General features: G+C 39.1%; 1 protein-coding gene across 3 annotated transcripts in view; it reads right to left on the bottom strand.

Moving 5' to 3' along the window:
• PCSK5 (proprotein convertase subtilisin/kexin type 5) overlaps positions 1 to 16868 on the bottom strand; it is a 472761-nt gene that overhangs the window by 74089 nt on the left and 381804 nt on the right. For all 3 annotated transcript variants that reach the window (XM_086685036.1, XM_086685033.1, XM_086685034.1), the window contains one exon: positions 14356 to 14424. In XM_086685036.1, coding sequence (XP_086541162.1) covers positions 14356 to 14424 — 69 coding nt within the window. The remainder of the gene's footprint in view (positions 1 to 14355; positions 14425 to 16868) is intronic.

Genomic DNA, 16868 nt, shown 5'->3' with positions numbered 1-16868 from the left:
CGGGAAGATAAGAGGCCAGAGGGGCAGAAGAGAGAAATCAGTAAAACACAGCGGGCACTTTTTTGGGACCCTCTCACGTACACTCATGTGACGCGAGACCTGGGCACATACCAGTAGCAGTCCCAGTCATGACAGTGCTGAGAATGTCATTAGGGTATTCACAATATTAGTTTCTCTCTCTCTCTCTCTCTCTCTCTCTCTCTCTGTTTTTCTGCAGGCACGTGGCAAGATTGCATTTCCCCATCCTGTGACCTCAGGCATGACCACGTGACTTGCTTTGGCCAACATCAACGTGAGCAGGAGTTACAAGTGTCACATCATGGGGAAAGCTTTAAGACCCAGTGTGCTTTCTTTTGCCTTGACATGGTAAGGCATGCTCCATCAACCTGGGCGCTGGGTTGAGGACCACGAAGACCAGAATTCTCATCTGACCCATGATGGGGATGTAGCATGAATGAGAAAAAAATCTTTGAGCTCTTGAGATGCGGGGGGTCCTTTGTTATCGGGGCACAACCCTGCCTGTCCTAGGGCATACACATGACACAGAGCTTCTAAGGCCACTACGCTTCCTCTGTGAAAACAGTAAACAGAGTTACACACAGCTTGCGTAGGACTGACCAACTCCTCTGTTACTTCCCGTGTGCATAAAACTGGTCCAGTTTCAGCATTTCCTTAATCCTCAGTTTCTCTATCTGTAAAAATATTTGGATTGTAGATGTGAGAACACATCATCTACATGAAGTGTTTAGCAGCGTGTGGTGCACGGTGATGCTTGGTAAATATTAAGTTATACATAAAGGTCCCTCTTATTTGTGGAATCAACTGAAACAAATAATGGGGCAGCGGGAAGCACAAAACTATGCAATAAATATTTGCTAAGTGAATTAATAACGAAAGCCAGGATGAATAAGTGGCCGTGACATTGCACAATTTCTGCAAATTCTCCCAACACTGGGTTCTTTGGTTAAGGTTTTGTTTTTTCCAAACCCCATCTTTGAAATGAGGTATCATGTAGAAAATGAGGGGAGAAGGAGGCTCTAAAAATGAAAACAACCAGTTTATATATATTTTTTAAAGACATCACTGATGGAGCTTGCCCGTTTCTCTTTTCTTCAGCACATGGGTGACAGTGCATTTAGATTCTAATCCTTCTTCTGCGGCTGCCTTGTGTTTGGCCTTTTAAAGAAGAGGCATCCTGAGCTGTCCATGGAGGTGACGTAGGTAATCACCTCGGTCATGCACTAAGGTGGGCTGGCCAGTGAGTGATGCACTGGGTCCCCGGAAAGAAGTTCCTTTATGAATGTTGATTTCCGCTCTAACAGTCAGAAACTTTTTTCCAATTTAAAGATGCCAGGCTAGGGGCACCTGGGTGGCTCAGTCGGTTGGGCGTCTGACTTCGGCTCAGGTCATGATCTCACGGTCCGTGGGTTCGAGCCCCGCGTCGGGCTCTGTGCTGACAGCTCAGAGCCCGGAGCCTGCTTCAGATTCTGTGTCTCCCTCTCTCTCTGACCCTCCCCCGTTCATGCTCTGTCTCTCTCTGTCTCAAAAATAAATAAACATTAAAAAAAAAAAAAAAAGATGCCAGGCTAGTGGGAATTTTATTCCCCAGTGCCTTTGGTGTGGCAGGTACCCAAACTACTTGATACTGGTTTTTTTTCCCCCCCGAAAATTTTGGAAAAGGTCCAATGAGAGATCTGGGTACAAGGGAAATAAACAGAGATCTGGGATCATAATATCCGACTTGAAAAAGTCTGTATATTTGCTCCATTGGAAAATTAAAATGTGACCTTCTTGTCTCGGAGGCTCATTTCTTCTCTGAATGAGGTCTCTCTCCTTCATAGAAAGAGACAGTAGCAAGGGTAAGTGCAACTCGAACTGAATATGGGACAGGGTGGTGAGAGCTCACCTCGTGTTCATGTGGAGGTGGAGCTCACCTCGTGTTCATATGGAGCCACTTTCTCAGAGAGCAAAGGAGATCCTGTCGAGGTGATTCAAACTGCAGAGATAAAGGGCAGTCGGGGAACCCAGAGCTCCCTGGGAGCATGCTTATCTATCTACTCTGCTTCTGTTGTGGTTTCCCTTGTCTGCTCGGCCCAGTGTCAGAGCATTCCCGATGTAGGTCCTCAAGGCTGACAGCTTCAGGTGAACAATGACCCCAAATGAATTTGCATGGCTATTATAGACAGTTTCGCTGTTTGACTGGTGAATTCAGTTATGTCACCGGACCTACAGCTGTAGCCCAGTGAAGTACAATGGTTATAGTGTGTAGGACAGAGGAAAGGGGCAGGAAGTAAGGTTTTCTTTTATTATTCCGTAAAGCACGATGCTCTTTTCTCTAGAACCAGAAGGGAAGAGCATTTGGCGGTGTGGATAAAATAGTGGTCAAACACATGGGTTTTGGTCTTGGGCTTTGCAGAATCCATTCCTGGTTTTAGTAGTACCAGCTCCGTGACCTTAATACGAGTTGCTTGACTGTTCTAAGCCTAATTTCTGCATCAGCAAAATGTGAACAACAATGACATCTGCTTCTCAGACTTAAATGAGGTATTACACTTCAGGAACTTAGGATAGCACCTGGGACATTGGTTAAGTGTTCAATAAATGCTAAAAACGTTAGGTTACTGGTATAGTTATGCCACGTTGAGACAGGAAGGAGGGAGGTTAAGAGGTTTACTCTAACGTTGTACTTTTTAATTGAAGTCAAATTTATTGAAATATTTTCAGTCTAACATTTGCCCTTTTTAGGAGTATAGTTCTATGAAATTTTGACAAATGCATAGTCAAATGCATCAAGCATCAAGATATAGGACATTTCTAATACCCCAAATAATTGCCTTGTGCAATGTGGTTATTACTATTATTTTATTTTAAGGGTTTATTTATTTATTTTGAGAGAGAGAGAGAGAGAGAGAATCCCAAGTGGGCTGTGCACTGACACATCGGGCAGAACCCGATGCAGGACTGGAATTCCTGAACTGCGAGATCATGACCTTAACCAAAATCAAGAGTCAGATGCTTAACCGATTGAGCCAACCAGGCGCACTGGCATGGCTATTATTAACTGAAGCCCATAATGTATTCCGATTCCCTTAGTTTTTACCTCATTTCTTTTTCTGTCTCAGGATGCCATACAGCATATAGCTGTCAGTCTCCTTAGGCTTCTCCAGACCATGACAGTTTCTCAGACTTGTTTGATGACCTTGACAGATTTGAGGAGTACCGATCAGGTATTTGACAAAATACCTCTCTTGGGATGTGTCATGTTTTTCTCATGATCAGACTGGGGTTCTCGGGTGGAAAAGCACAGCGGTAAAGTGCCATTCTCATCACACCATATCAAGGGGATGCGCCCCCAGTGTGATATAACACTGTTGCTGTTGACCTGATCGCCTGGATGAGGGAATGCTTGCCCGGTATGTCCACGATCGAGTTCTGTCCCCTCCTCTTTTCCATACTGTGCTCTTGGAAGGAAGTCGCTATGTGCAGCCTACACTTATGGGGTAGGGGGTTATGGTCCACTTCCTGGAGGGAGGAGTGCTAAATAAGTTACTTGGAATTACTTATTTATTCAACCCTTTATTTGTTTTGATCAATAGAAACTCGTGAATTTTTGTTTTATACTTTGGATTATAAACGAATACTATTTTAATTATTACTCAAATTGTTCCTACTTTGGCTCTTAGGAAGTCTTTCAGTTCTTCCCTGCGTCCCTTTGATATACCCCCAGCGCTGTGATGGTATTTGTTTTTGTGTTTGGAGCATTTCCTTGCTTTCTGCCGCTGCAAGATGCCGCAGGCCCATCTTGTAGGTTTCCTGGCCAGTCCCAGAAACAGCCAGTTCTCCAGGGAGACTTGGTGTCTTTTTTCTTGGAGATTGGTATTAGAAATCAAGATCTGGGCCCACTGTGTGCTTATTGCTACTCAGGTGTCATTGCTTCTAGGCCCCCTCAGCTGACAGCTTGAAGCACTTGGTTCCTCCAACTTAAAAAAATATATATTTTTTAAGTTACAGGATGGCTGAAATAGTGCAGCAAACAACTTTGTATGCTTTAGCTAGATCCCTTTTCCTTCCTGAACCATTTGATTATTTATTTATTTATTTATTTATTTATTTATTTATTTATTATGTTTATTTATTTGAGAGAGAGAGAGAGAGAGAGAGAGAGAGAATCCCAAGCAGGCTGTGCACCGTCAGCACAGAAGCTGACGTGGGGCTTGAACTCATGAACTGTGAGATTATGACCTGAGCTGAAATCAAGAAAGCAATCATTGAGCCACCCAGGCGCCCCTCCCTGAACCATTTGAAAATAAGTTGTAGACAGCATGACATTTCATCCCTAAAGACTTTATCACCCATCTCCTAAACAAAACACCCAGTTCTATTTAGTACAACAAAATTGCCACACCTGAGGAAATACTAACTCGATATTATCCGATTATTTTCACATATTCTTAATTGCTCCCAAAATATTTTTTTAAAACTTTTAAAATCCAGTCTGTAATAAATATTTGCACATTTCCTTAGATGTTTCATCTCTTTGGTCTCTGGATTAACCCCCTTTTTGTTTTGTTCTTTGTTGTTGTTGTTCTACTGAATTTCGTTGTTTTTTTTGTTTGTTTGTTTTTTCCTTTAGGCGTGTGGGTCAGTTATCTTATAGCTATCCCACGTTCTAGATTTATCTTACAGTGATCTTCAGGCTAAATAAGGGTTTCTCAATCTCAGCATTAACCTTTTAGATAAGATAATTCTTTGTTGTTGGGGGCAGCCCTGTATATTACAGAATGTTTTAGGGCCTCCTGAAGCTTTGCTCCCCAGATTCAAATAACGATAGCCCCGTCATGACAACCAAAAATGTCTCAGAACTTTGGCAAATGTCCCTAGGGTCGTAGTCACCTCCGGTCGGGAATCATTGGTCTAGACCCTTGTCAGGGATAGTAGGTAACGTTGTATTCTTGTTCATGTGTCATATCAGGACACACACGGCATCATGTTGTATGGAATGTATAATGCCAAATGTAGTAGTTTAGTTACTACTTAGAGTGGAAATCAGGAAATCAACTGATTCAGCCACCCAGGCTCAAAGTTAAGTTGGTAGCCAGCAGACCCCCTCTTTGTAAGGAACTGTAGAAGTACTTTGGGTCCGTTCAGTGATCAGCTTTTCCCCGAATGACTTTGGCATCCACTGAAGACTCTCTTTTGAGTCAGTACACTAAGGGATGTAAAATGATAAATTTCTATTTCTTCCCTTGTATATGTAGCAGCTGAAACTTCTGTAGAGAGCCTTCCCCTTTATTTTCCCTCCTTCTGCTTTTCTCTCTTCTTTAAATATCATTACTAATGCATGGATTATTTTTAATTAATTCAGTTGTGATTCTTTATCATCTATATGTTTGGATTATCAAATCATCCCAAATTGGCCAGTGGGAATCGTTCACGCTAATTACTGTGTCATTTCCTAGGAACGTGTAAACCGCCTACACGATTCAAAGGAAAACTGGGTAAAAAAGACGTATCGAGAGGCATTTCACTCCCATCTCCTTTACCTCTTTCTGTCTAGGTCACAGTTTTCATTAGTTTTCTGCCGAGTTTCTGTGTATTTCTCATTCCAAAACAAGTAAACAATGTGTATAAACACACATGTATATTTGATTTCACCATCCTTTCTAACCCAGAAGTTAGTATACTGTGTATGGTTTTATTTTTTAATTTTTCAGGTTTTTTGCCCCTTGCCTTCTACCTAACAGTATTTCAGGAAATCACTATCAGTTCGTAAAGATCTCCTTTGCCTTTTTTAGGGCTACGCAGCCCTCCACTGTGTGTGTGCACCTTACTTTATTCAACCCGTCTTCCGTGAATGAGCCTTCAGGATGTTTGAAAGAGCTTACCACCACAAATAATGCCACAAAGAATAATATCGTGAATGTGCTCTCTGGGATGTGTGTCCTCGGGAAATTCCAGAAGAGACGTCATAGGGTAAGGATAAATGCATATGTAAATGTGTTATCTATCACTACATTTCCCTCGGTAGTGCTTGTACCATTCCGTCATTCCACCAGTAATAGAGAAGAATGTTTGTCTTCCCACAGCCGTGCCTGTGCAGTGCACCGTAAGCTTTTGAATTTTTGCCACTCTGATGGGTGAGAGATGGTCTGTCGTGATGGTTTTAATTTGCATTTCCCATGCAACGAACAAGGCTAAGCATCTCTTCTTATGTGTAAGGGCCATTTGCTGAACATGATTTTTAAAACCTGGCTCCTTCTTCATTATTTCCTGGCTGTTACCTTAGATCCGGCTCCTGTTCCTTCATACTTGGATTTCTGGAATAATCTTCTAGCTGATTTGTCTGCCAACTGCCATTCTCCCTTTCAATTATCCTGAACACAGGCAACACAGTTACCAAGTTCATCTTCTGAAAACACTTCTCCAAAACATTCTCCCTCTCTCTCCCTTTTAAAGAACTTTCAATTATTCCTTTTTAGCCACAGAATAGCTTAAACCCATTAGTCCAGAATTCAAGATATGGTTTTCCACCACTTCTCTAAACTTCTTTTTGTTTGTTCTCCTATATTTACTTAATAGTACTCCCCCCTTATCTGTGGGGTGTATGTTCCAAGACCCCCATGGATGCCTGAAACCACGGATAGAACCAAACACTATACATCCTATGTTTTTTTCCTATATGTATATGCCTATGATAAAGCTTAGTTTATAAATTAGGCACAGTGAGTGGTTAACAACACCAACAACAAACTAGAATAATTATAACAATATATTGTAATAAAAGGTATGTGAATGTGGTGTCTCTCTCTCTCTCAAAAATATTTTATTGTACTGTTCTCCCTCTTCTTGTGATGATAAAATGCCACGGGATACGATGAAGGGAGGCAAATGACAGAGGCATCGTGACATAGCGTTAGGCTACACCTGACCTTCTGACAGTATGTCCAAAGGTGGATCATCTGCTTCTGGAACTCAGTTGACTGTGAAAAACTGAAACTGTGACGAGTGAATCCGTGGATAAAGGGGGACTAAACTGTATTCCCTCTGCAACATCGGTACTCTCAGTGTCCTAAAATCCCCAGCAAAAATTCTTCCCTCCAGACCTTTCTTCCTGCTGTTTTCCAGCTTGAAAGCCCCTCCGTAATGCTGCTCTGCCTTCTCATCTGTCTAAATTCCATGCAATTTCTAAGTGTTAGCCTCTCGGAAGCCTTGTTGACCACTTCAGTGCCCAGAGCTTCCCTCCTTCTCTAAATTCTTTTGCTGCAAATGCTTGTCCCCTCCTTTGGCCCTTAATTATATGAGCTTTATCTTTCTAAAAATGCTTATTATTTAAGAATAGTTGATATCCAAGGTTATATTAGTTCAGGAGCACAGCCTAGTGATTTAACACTTCTGTACATTACACGATGTGTGATGGCAGAGGGTTAGTTACCATCTGTCACTGTACGATGTTATTATAATATTGTTGACTGTATTCCCTGTGCTGTACTTTCTGTCTCTGTGACTTATTGGTTGTATAGCTGGACGTTTATGCTTCTTAATCCCCTTCACCTGTTTTTCCCACTCTCCACTCCCCTCCTCTCTGGCAACCAGCAAGTTGTTCTCTGTATGAGTCTGTTTTGCTTTTTAGATTCCACATACAAGTAAAATCATATGGTATTTGTCTGTCTCTATTATTTTTTCACCTAGTGTGGTACCCTCTAGGTCCGTCTATGTTGTCTCAAATGACAAGAGCTCAATTTTTTTTATGGCCGAATAATCTTCCAGTGTGTGTGTGTGTGTGTGTGTGTGTGCGCATGTGTGTGTGTGTGTACCACTTCTTTGCCCACGCATCTACTGATGGACATGGGTTGCTTCCATATTTTGGTTATTGTAGATAATGCTGTAATAAACAGAGGGGTGCATATATCTTTATAAATTAGTGTTTTCATCTTTTTTGGATAAATACTCAGTGTTGGAATTACTGGATCATATGGTAGTTCTGTTTGTAATTTTTTGAGGAAACACTCTACTGTTTTCCACAGTGGCTATACCAATGTATAGTCCTACCAACAATGCACAAGGGTTCCTTTTTCTCCACATCTTCACAAACATTGTTGATTGTAGCCATTCTGACAGGTGTAAAGTGATATCTCATTATAGTTTTGATATGCATATCGTTAATAATTAGCAATGTTGAGCATTGTTTCAGTATCTGTTTGCCATCTGTATGTCTTCTTTAGAAAAATGTTTATTCATGTCCTCTGCCCGTTTTTTAATTGGATCGTTTGGATTTTTTTTTTTTTTTGGTGTTGAGTTGTATAAGTTCTTTATATATTTTGAATATTAACACTTTATTGGCTACGTATGATTTGCAAATATTGTCTCCCATTCAGTAGGTTGCCTTTTTGTTTTGTTGATGGTTGTCTCTGCTGGGCAAAATGTTTTTTATTTTGGTGTAATGCCAACAGTTTATTTCTGTCTTTATTCCCCGTGCCTGAGGAGATCTATCCATAAATATTTTGCTAAGGCTAGTGCCAAAAAACACCACTGCCTATATTTTCTTTTAGGAGTTTTATAGTTTCGGATCTTTAACCCATTAAAACTTTTTTTAAATGTTTATTTATTTTTGAGTGAGAGAGTGAGAGAGAGTGGAGGAGGGGCAGAGAGAGAGGGAGACACAGAATCCGAAGCAGGCTCCAGGCCCTGAGCTGTCAGCACTGAGCCTGATGTGGGGCTTGAACTCACGAATCACAAGATCATGACCTGAGCCGAAGTCGGACGCTTAACTGACTGAGCCACCCAGGTGCCCCTCTTTAATCCATTTTGAGTTTATTTTTGTGTATGGTGCAAGAAAGTGGTCCATTCTTTTGCATGTAGCTGTCCAGTTCTCCTAGCGCCATTTGTTGAAGAGAATCTTCCCCGTTGTACATTTTTGCCTCCTTTGTCACAGATTAATTGACCATATAGGTGACAGTTTCTTTTTGGGCTCTCTATTCTGTTATGTTGATCTGTGTCTATTTTTGTACTTGTGCCATCTTGTTTTGATTATTATAGCTTTGTAGTATATCTTGAAATCAGGAAGCATGATACCTCCAGCTTTGTTTTTTCTCATGATTGCTTTGGCTATTTGTGTTCTTCTGTGGTTCTACACAAATATTAGGATTGTTTTAGTTTTATTAAAAATGCTGTTGGCATTTTGGTAGGGATTGCACTGAATCAGTAAGTTATTTTGGGTAGTATGGGTGTTTTAACAATGTTAATTTCTCCAGTCCAAGAGCATGAAATGTCTTTCCATTTTTTGTGTTGTCTTCATTTTATTTAATCACTGTCTTATAGTTTTCAGAGTATAGGTCTTTCATCATTTTGATTAATTTATTCCTAGGTATTTTATTTTTTGCATTTGTAAATGAGATTGTTTTCTTAATTTATCTTTCTTCGACTTTGTTATTAGTGTACAGAAATGCAACATTTTTCTGTATATTGATTTTATATGCTACAAATGTACTGAATTCATTTATTCTATTAGTTTTTTTGATGGAGTCTTTAGAGTTTTGTATGTATAGTATCATGTTGCCTACAAATAGTGACAGTGTTACTTCATTTCTGATTTGGATGCCTTTTATTTCTTTTTCTTGTCTGATTGCTGAGGCTAGGATTTCCAATACTGTGTTGAATAAAAGTAATGAGAGTGGATATTTTTGTCTCGTTTCTGATCTTAGAGGAAAAGCTTTCAGTTTTCACCATTGAGTATAATACTAGCTATAGGTTTTTCATAGAAGACCTTTATAGTGTTGAGGTATGTTCCCCCTACATCCGTTCTATCGAGAGGTTTTATCATGAATGGATGTTGAATTTTGTCAAATGCTTTTTCTGCATTTATTGAGATGATTATGTTTTTTAATCTTTCATTTTGTTAATATGTATCAAGTTGATTGATTTATGAATATTGAACTACTCTTGTATCCTCAGAATAAGTCCTAACTGATCATGGGGAATGATCCTTTGAAAATATTGTTGAGCTCAGCTTGCTCTTATTTTGTTGAGGATTTTTGTATCTATATTCATCAGGGATATTGGCCTGTAGTTTCCTTCCTTCCTTCCTTCCTTCCTTCCTTCCTTCCTTCCTTCCTCTCTCTCTCTCCCTTTCTTCTTCTTCTTCTTCTTCTTCTTCTTCTTCTTCTTCTTTTCTTCTTCTTTTTCTCCTTCTCCTCCTCCTCCTCGTCCTTCTCCTCCTCCTCCTCCTCCTCCTCCTCCTCCTCCTCCTCCTCCTCCTAGTGTCTTGTCTGGTTTTGTTATCAGGGTGATGCTGGCTTCATAGGATGAATTTGGAAGCATTCCTTCCTCTTCTATTTTTAGAACACTTTGATCCTATGGCCTTTTTCTTTTATTACAGGTACTTAAAAATTTTTAATTTGTGTATATTTTTCCCCAAGAGTAGGGACTAAAGCCATTTAAATGAGAAAAAATTAATGGCTTTTTATTACCTACTTCTAAGCCAAGATAAAGGCACGGTGACATCTATTTTATTGACAAGGTAAGGAAGTGAACAGATAGTAGCAATTTTGATTCAAATCGATTAATAAGTCAGTGGTGTTGTAAGTATAGGCCCCAAATCTTATTTTATATCAGGTGTCGCCTATTGCTATATCTCCAAATTAAAACAAAACCAAAAAAGGCACCTCAAAGCATCAAGTAAAAATGACTCCATTTACTTATTCTCTCAATTAATGAAGAAATAAAATTTAGAAAACTTTGATTTATCTTAGTTACAATTTCCATTCAAGATACCAGCTAGGAAGAGAAAGAATTTTGATTCCAATCATTTTGGAACAAGAAGATATTATATAAAATGCTGTCTGTTTGTTTTCAGCCTAATAAAGAGGAGGAATCTAAGAGAGAACAGACTGGTGATTGCCAGAGGTAAAGGGTGAAGGATGTCCAAAGGAAGAAAATTTTACTTCTAAAATGAATAAATCCTGGGAATATAATGTGTAGCATGATGGCTATAGTTAATAATACTGCATTGTATATGTGAAAGGTGCTAAGACAGTAGATTATAAAAGTTCTCATCACAAGAAAAAATAAGTCTGTAACTCTAAAGTGACAGATGTGAACTAGACTTATTGTGATGATCACAATGTCTATAAATATTGAATCACTACTTGTACACCTGAAACTATGTAATTTTTGATGTCAGTTATATCTCAATAAAAAAGAAATCTAACCCCATAATAACAAAAACACCGTCGTTCCATCCTAGAATAGCAAATTCAATATTTTCTTCAAAATACAACAGCCACTTTTTGGTCATGTTTCCTTTTCTCTCCTCTTTCTGGTAAGTCTTCGGAATGATAAACAACTCCACCCAGGAACTAGACAAGATTGGAGTCAATCTGGAATTTGAGTTCTTTTTCATTGGGTATAAAAAATCTTACTCTCTAGTTGCACTAAATATCTGGAAAGGAATAAAAAGCTCAGAAAAAAAATCCACTATTTCCAACAACTAATCATTACATGGTGTAGAGAAAATGTCTCAAAGTGACTGATTTCACTTTTCTCTAACTCTTCTAGAGGTTGTCTGACTCTGGTTCAAAGATGAATCTACATTATTAAAATGGAAGAAAGTCAAGTTTTCTCTAAAGGATGATATCCTGTCTCACAAGAAGAATCTGAGGAAAATCTATGGTACGTTATTCGTATCTTTTAAAATTTATATTTGCATTTTATTAAAATTATGAAATTTTATGGTTTACTAACCATGTCCTCTTCAGATCTCCCTAATGGTTCTAATATTTTATGAAAAGCTATTTATTTCTGCATTGTGTGATTTATTTTCCCTTCTTGGCCCATAAACAAAGTTTGAATAGAGAAAACATCATATCTAGATCCCTGGGTGTCTTGAGCCGCACATCTCCCCTCTAAGTTCCAGCAACTCTCAAATTCAATTCAACAAATATTATACATTTATTATATCCTAGGCCCTGCTGCTAGTTCTTTTGGTAGCACAGTGTATAAGTCATTGAGCTTATTCTAAGTAGTTTAGCGTCGAAGCAGAAAAATGTGTATGCACCAAATATTACACAGATCAGCTGTAAAGAGTATTATCGTTGGTTTGCAAATAAGAGGAAGAAAGAAAAAAGAATGAACTCAACTGCAGAGATCAACAGAGACACCAGAAAGTGACAATTGACCTCGGCCAGGACAGTGTAAAAATACACAAAGTCCAACATATAGAAACTTTATACATTAAGAGAAATTTTCTAATTTAAAATGAGAAATTAGCACTTAGAATGTTCTAGTCACTCTCCTGTGATTCCCACTGAACAGTGTAGCTCTCTCTATTCTGGCAGGTTGCCTTGTAAAAGACTTGGTTCAAGGTATGTCGCTTGTAACAGCCAGAGAGGGCCTTCTAGTGGGATCACAACCGTTGTCAGCTTTCAATTCCCAGTATTCCAGGGAGCCCTCAACATTGTAGACAAAATTTCTTAAAGGAGTGGATGAACTAAATATTTCAGTAGTACACTGCGGAGGGAGTGAAACGTTCTAATTTATCTCTTCTTACAAGTTGATTCTTTTGGATTTTGAGTCCCCAGATAGCCTAGGTCTGGTACAGATTTTATTTTTTCCCAGGGGCTACACTTGGTCCCCTCTGTAGCCAGATCAGCTAAGGGAAGAGTGGGCACAGCGTGTATCCTTAGTGATCACGGTTGTCATTGTTTCCAAGTTTTGAGATTTTACAGAGAGGCAGACACACACCCACACCCACCCACACACGTACACACCCCTTTCTGTGATACACAAAGATGCTAGCTAGCATGGTCACGCAACATACAATAATAGCAAACGTTGAAATGGAGACCACAAAAGTTAGCTGGGATGCAAAACCTGATGAGACGATATGGTCTGAAGTAGGCAAAATGTGAAATCAAGACAGTCAAGACATTTGTCCTGGCTCCCTGCAAGAAGGACCGCCTCCTATCACTTCACAAGGTATGCGGGAATTTGCTTATCTTTTCAACTTTAGTACTTTTATTACTTACGTTGAGGTCTATGTGTGCTTCCCAGAAAATTAGCATTTTACCCTTAGATGGCTGATAAGCCTCTAAATGGAGCCCCTTCCTAAGTGTGATTTTCATTCGTATGTTTTATTTTCCAAAGCATATGCCCCATTTCACAGTGGCAGGTAATGGCAGGATGGTATTCAAGGTCCTAAAAACTCTGTTTGGTAGTTACAGATATTATAGAAAATACATAATTTCCATTTAAGGTGGAAAGAATCCATGACAGTCATCAGATAAATGAGAATTCATGTATAATATTTAAGAATTCAAGGACATCTATTAGGGAAAAACCAATAAAGATTCTACTTAATCCTGCCACAGTCTGACCCCTTGCAACCTCATGAGTGTTTGACGAAGCCTTGGCTTCACCAGGCAGCTTATTAGAAGCTAATTCTCAGGCCCTACCTAGACCTGTGAATCAGAATTTGCATTTTAACAAATCCCCCGTGGGATCTGTGTGCACATTAAAGTTTTAGAAGCAGACGTTAACCAATCATAGAGATTCATGGAAATTCCATGAATAGAAATTACTCCATCAATCTTTAATTTAGGTTGGGTTTCCTTTCAAAGATCTACAGACCCACATGTTTAATTATTTTCAGTGACTTGACTAAGTTTACATTAAGATACATTCTTGGAATTTGGCGCCCTCCCTATATTTAATTTTACACCCAATCCAACGATTCTGTGTGGTGTAGACTTCCTCTCCTCCTTTCCACTGGAGAACCAGGTATGCATGGGGAGAAAGGGATCAGTGATTTGAATTAGGGAAGTATATGGAAGACTGACAACTGTTTGTTGTACGGTGGGGATTTTAACTCACTGTCACCATATTGGTTTCTTCTCAAAGGACTGTCTTAGGCTTCAACCAATAGAGTCATTCTGCAAAGGAAAATCCCTATACTCCTGACAAGTTTTTGCGAATCACATGCCAAGTGAGTTAGATTAATTAGGCATTTCTTTGCTTCAGTTCCTTTCTCCCACCATTGTTTCACTCCATATTTGTGACCTTGAGAAGCTAAGGAGAGGTCACGTCCTATGCAACTGGAAATGTGGTTGCGGATGTCCCCCACTAGATAGCTAACAACCAGAGGAAAAGATGCCTGTCCTTTCCTAAACTTGGGTTTCATTAAGATAAGTGACCTCTCCTTTGCCTCAAAAGGGAACATGTCTTGCAGTGACCCTGTCTCATAAGAGTGAGCCTGCTTAGTGGGCATTGATGGTGACATTGGTGATAACAATGAGGATGTGTGGGGAAAAAGAAAAAAAATGCTATATCAACTCTTTAGGCAAAAAAAACCAAGTGGCATACCCAAGTTGCATCCCAGGCATCCTTCTTCACAAGGCACACACTCTCCATAGTCTGGGTCTTGGACTTCACCTGTACAAGAAGAGGGAGAAACACGATTCACTTTAGTGTTGGAGAAACGTTAATTGCTGTGAAAATATATTGGTGTGTAGCTTATTTTCTGCCCCTTCTCTTTTCTCAGCGACAAAAAATTGTGATTCTTTTAGCTGTTTCTTTTAGTTTTTACCTCCAAATTTCTAAGTAACATGATTATGATGCTGCCTTGTGAGTTTATTCTTAGGCACTACCTGTAGTAGTAAAGAGTAGCTTTCTTTCTCCAATACTCCAACAAACACAGACATACGTTCCATCCTCCCGAGTTACAGATTTTGCTAGATTAATACTCAGCATTTATATTATGATTATACTATTATTGTTCACGTTCTGATGACATTGAGGTTCTTTTTTTTTTAAATTTTTTAACATTTATTTATTTTTGAGAGACGGAGCATGAGCGGGGGAGGGGCAGAAAGAGAAGGAGACACAGAATCTGAAGAAGGCTCCAGGCTCTGAGCAGGCAGCACAGAGCCCGACGCTAACGCTGGGATCATGACCTGAGCTGAAGTCGGATGCTTAACTGACTGAGCCACCCAGCTGCCCCAACATTAAGGTTCTTGCACACCTTTTTGTTTTCTCTTGTGCTCATATCTGTCTGGCTTCTTTGTTTGTTTTCTCAATATCTGTCCTTGATGCGTCCTCAACTGTACCCTAAGTAGAAATCTTCCCGCTAACGCATTAGTATCTTTTTCACCATCGTCCTGAAGATTCCTTTCATCCTCCTCCTTTGGATGAATTTTCTGGACCTTATATTTTCTTATTTCTTGTCCTATTTTTTTGGTGGAATACACCCTCTACAAATCATTTTCCCAAGAAAGGATGGATGCATGGGAGGTAAAGTTTTCGATAACTTGCGTGATTGAAAATAATGTTTTTTTCTGCCCTCACACGTGACTCATGGCTTGACTGAATTTAGGCTTTAAAAGAGAAATACTTTCTTTTCTCAGAAGTTTAAAGTTTTTGTTCCATTTTTATGTTTCAGTTTCCAGGATCGTTGAGAAGTTCAATGCCATTCTGATAGCCAATCCTTTTTTGTATGATCTCCTTTATTTTCCCCTGGAAGTTTTCAAGATTTTCCTCTTGCAGAAAAAAAAAAAAAAAAATCTCAGATTTCCAGATTCTTACAATCACGTGTCTTGTTGTGTGTCCTTTTAAAATCCATTATGCTGAACATGCAGCGGGCTTGTTCAATCTGGAAATTCATGTCCTTCCGTTCTGGGATTTTTCGGAATTAGTTCTTTGTTAATGTTCTCTCTCTCCTGTTTCTGCTGTTTACTCTGAAAAGCCTATATTATTTGTTTTTTTTGTTTCTTTCAAGTTTTTATTTAAATTCTAATTAGTTAACATGTAGTGTAATATTGGTTTCTGGAGGAGAATTTAGTGATTCATCACTTATATCTAACACCCAGTGCTCATCACAACAAATGGCACCCTCAATGTCCATCACCCATCTAGCCCATCCCCCCCACCCCCCCATCAACTCTCAGTTTGTTCTCTATCATTAAGAGTCTTTTACGGGAAAACCTATATTATTTGAAATTCCTGGGTGATCCATTATTTTTCTTCCCTTGTCTCCCTTTTCTACTTTTACTTTTTCTTTTGGTTCTACTGTGTCAGTGACTTCAAAATTTTTATCTTTCTACCTCTCTTCTTCATTCTCATTCTCCCATAATTTTTTTTCAAAACAATTTCCAAGATCATATTTTTATTTTCTGAATATTCTTTTTTTAAATGTACCTTTAAAATGATGTGTTTCAAGTATACATTATAATTTGCTCTCTGTATATACTGCAAAGTGATCATCCCGCAAAATCTAGTTACCATCCATCACCCTACAATTGGTCCCCTTCAGCCCTTCTCCCACCCCCAAGCCCCCTTCCCTCTGTTAATACCAATCTGTTCTCTGCATCCCTGAGTTCGTTTGTTTTGTTTCTCAGATTCTACATATGCGTGAAATCATGTGGTATTTGTCTTTCTCCTGAGTTATTCCACTTAGCATAATACTCTCATGGTCCATCCGTATCGTAAATGGCAAGATTTCATTCTTTTAAAAAATGGATCAACTTTATCCATTCATCCCTTGATGAACATTTAGCTTGTTTCAGTTTCTTGGCTATTGTAAATAATGCTGTGATCGACATAGAGAGGCGTATGTCTTTTCAAATTAGTGTTTTCATATTTTTTCGGGTAAAAACCCGGTAGTGGAGTAGTGGGATCAAATGGTAGTTTTATTTTTAATTTTTTGAGGAATATGCATATGTTTTCCACAGTGGCTATGTCAATTTACATTCCTGCCAACAGTGTATGAGAGTTCCCATTTCTCTACATTTTCTCCAACACTTGTTATTTCTTGTCTTTTTGATAATAGCCATTCTAACAGGTGTGAGGTGATACCTCATCGTGGCTTTGATTTGTGTTTC

The sequence above is a fragment of the Puma concolor genome, chromosome D4, assembly GCF_028749965.1.
Source record: "Puma concolor isolate L17-30 chromosome D4, mPumCon1.1.hap2, whole genome shotgun sequence".
NCBI classification, from domain to species: domain Eukaryota; kingdom Metazoa; phylum Chordata; class Mammalia; order Carnivora; family Felidae; genus Puma; species Puma concolor.
Note: the sequence above shows the minus strand (reverse complement) of the source record. Positions and strands in the feature narration are given on the sequence as shown.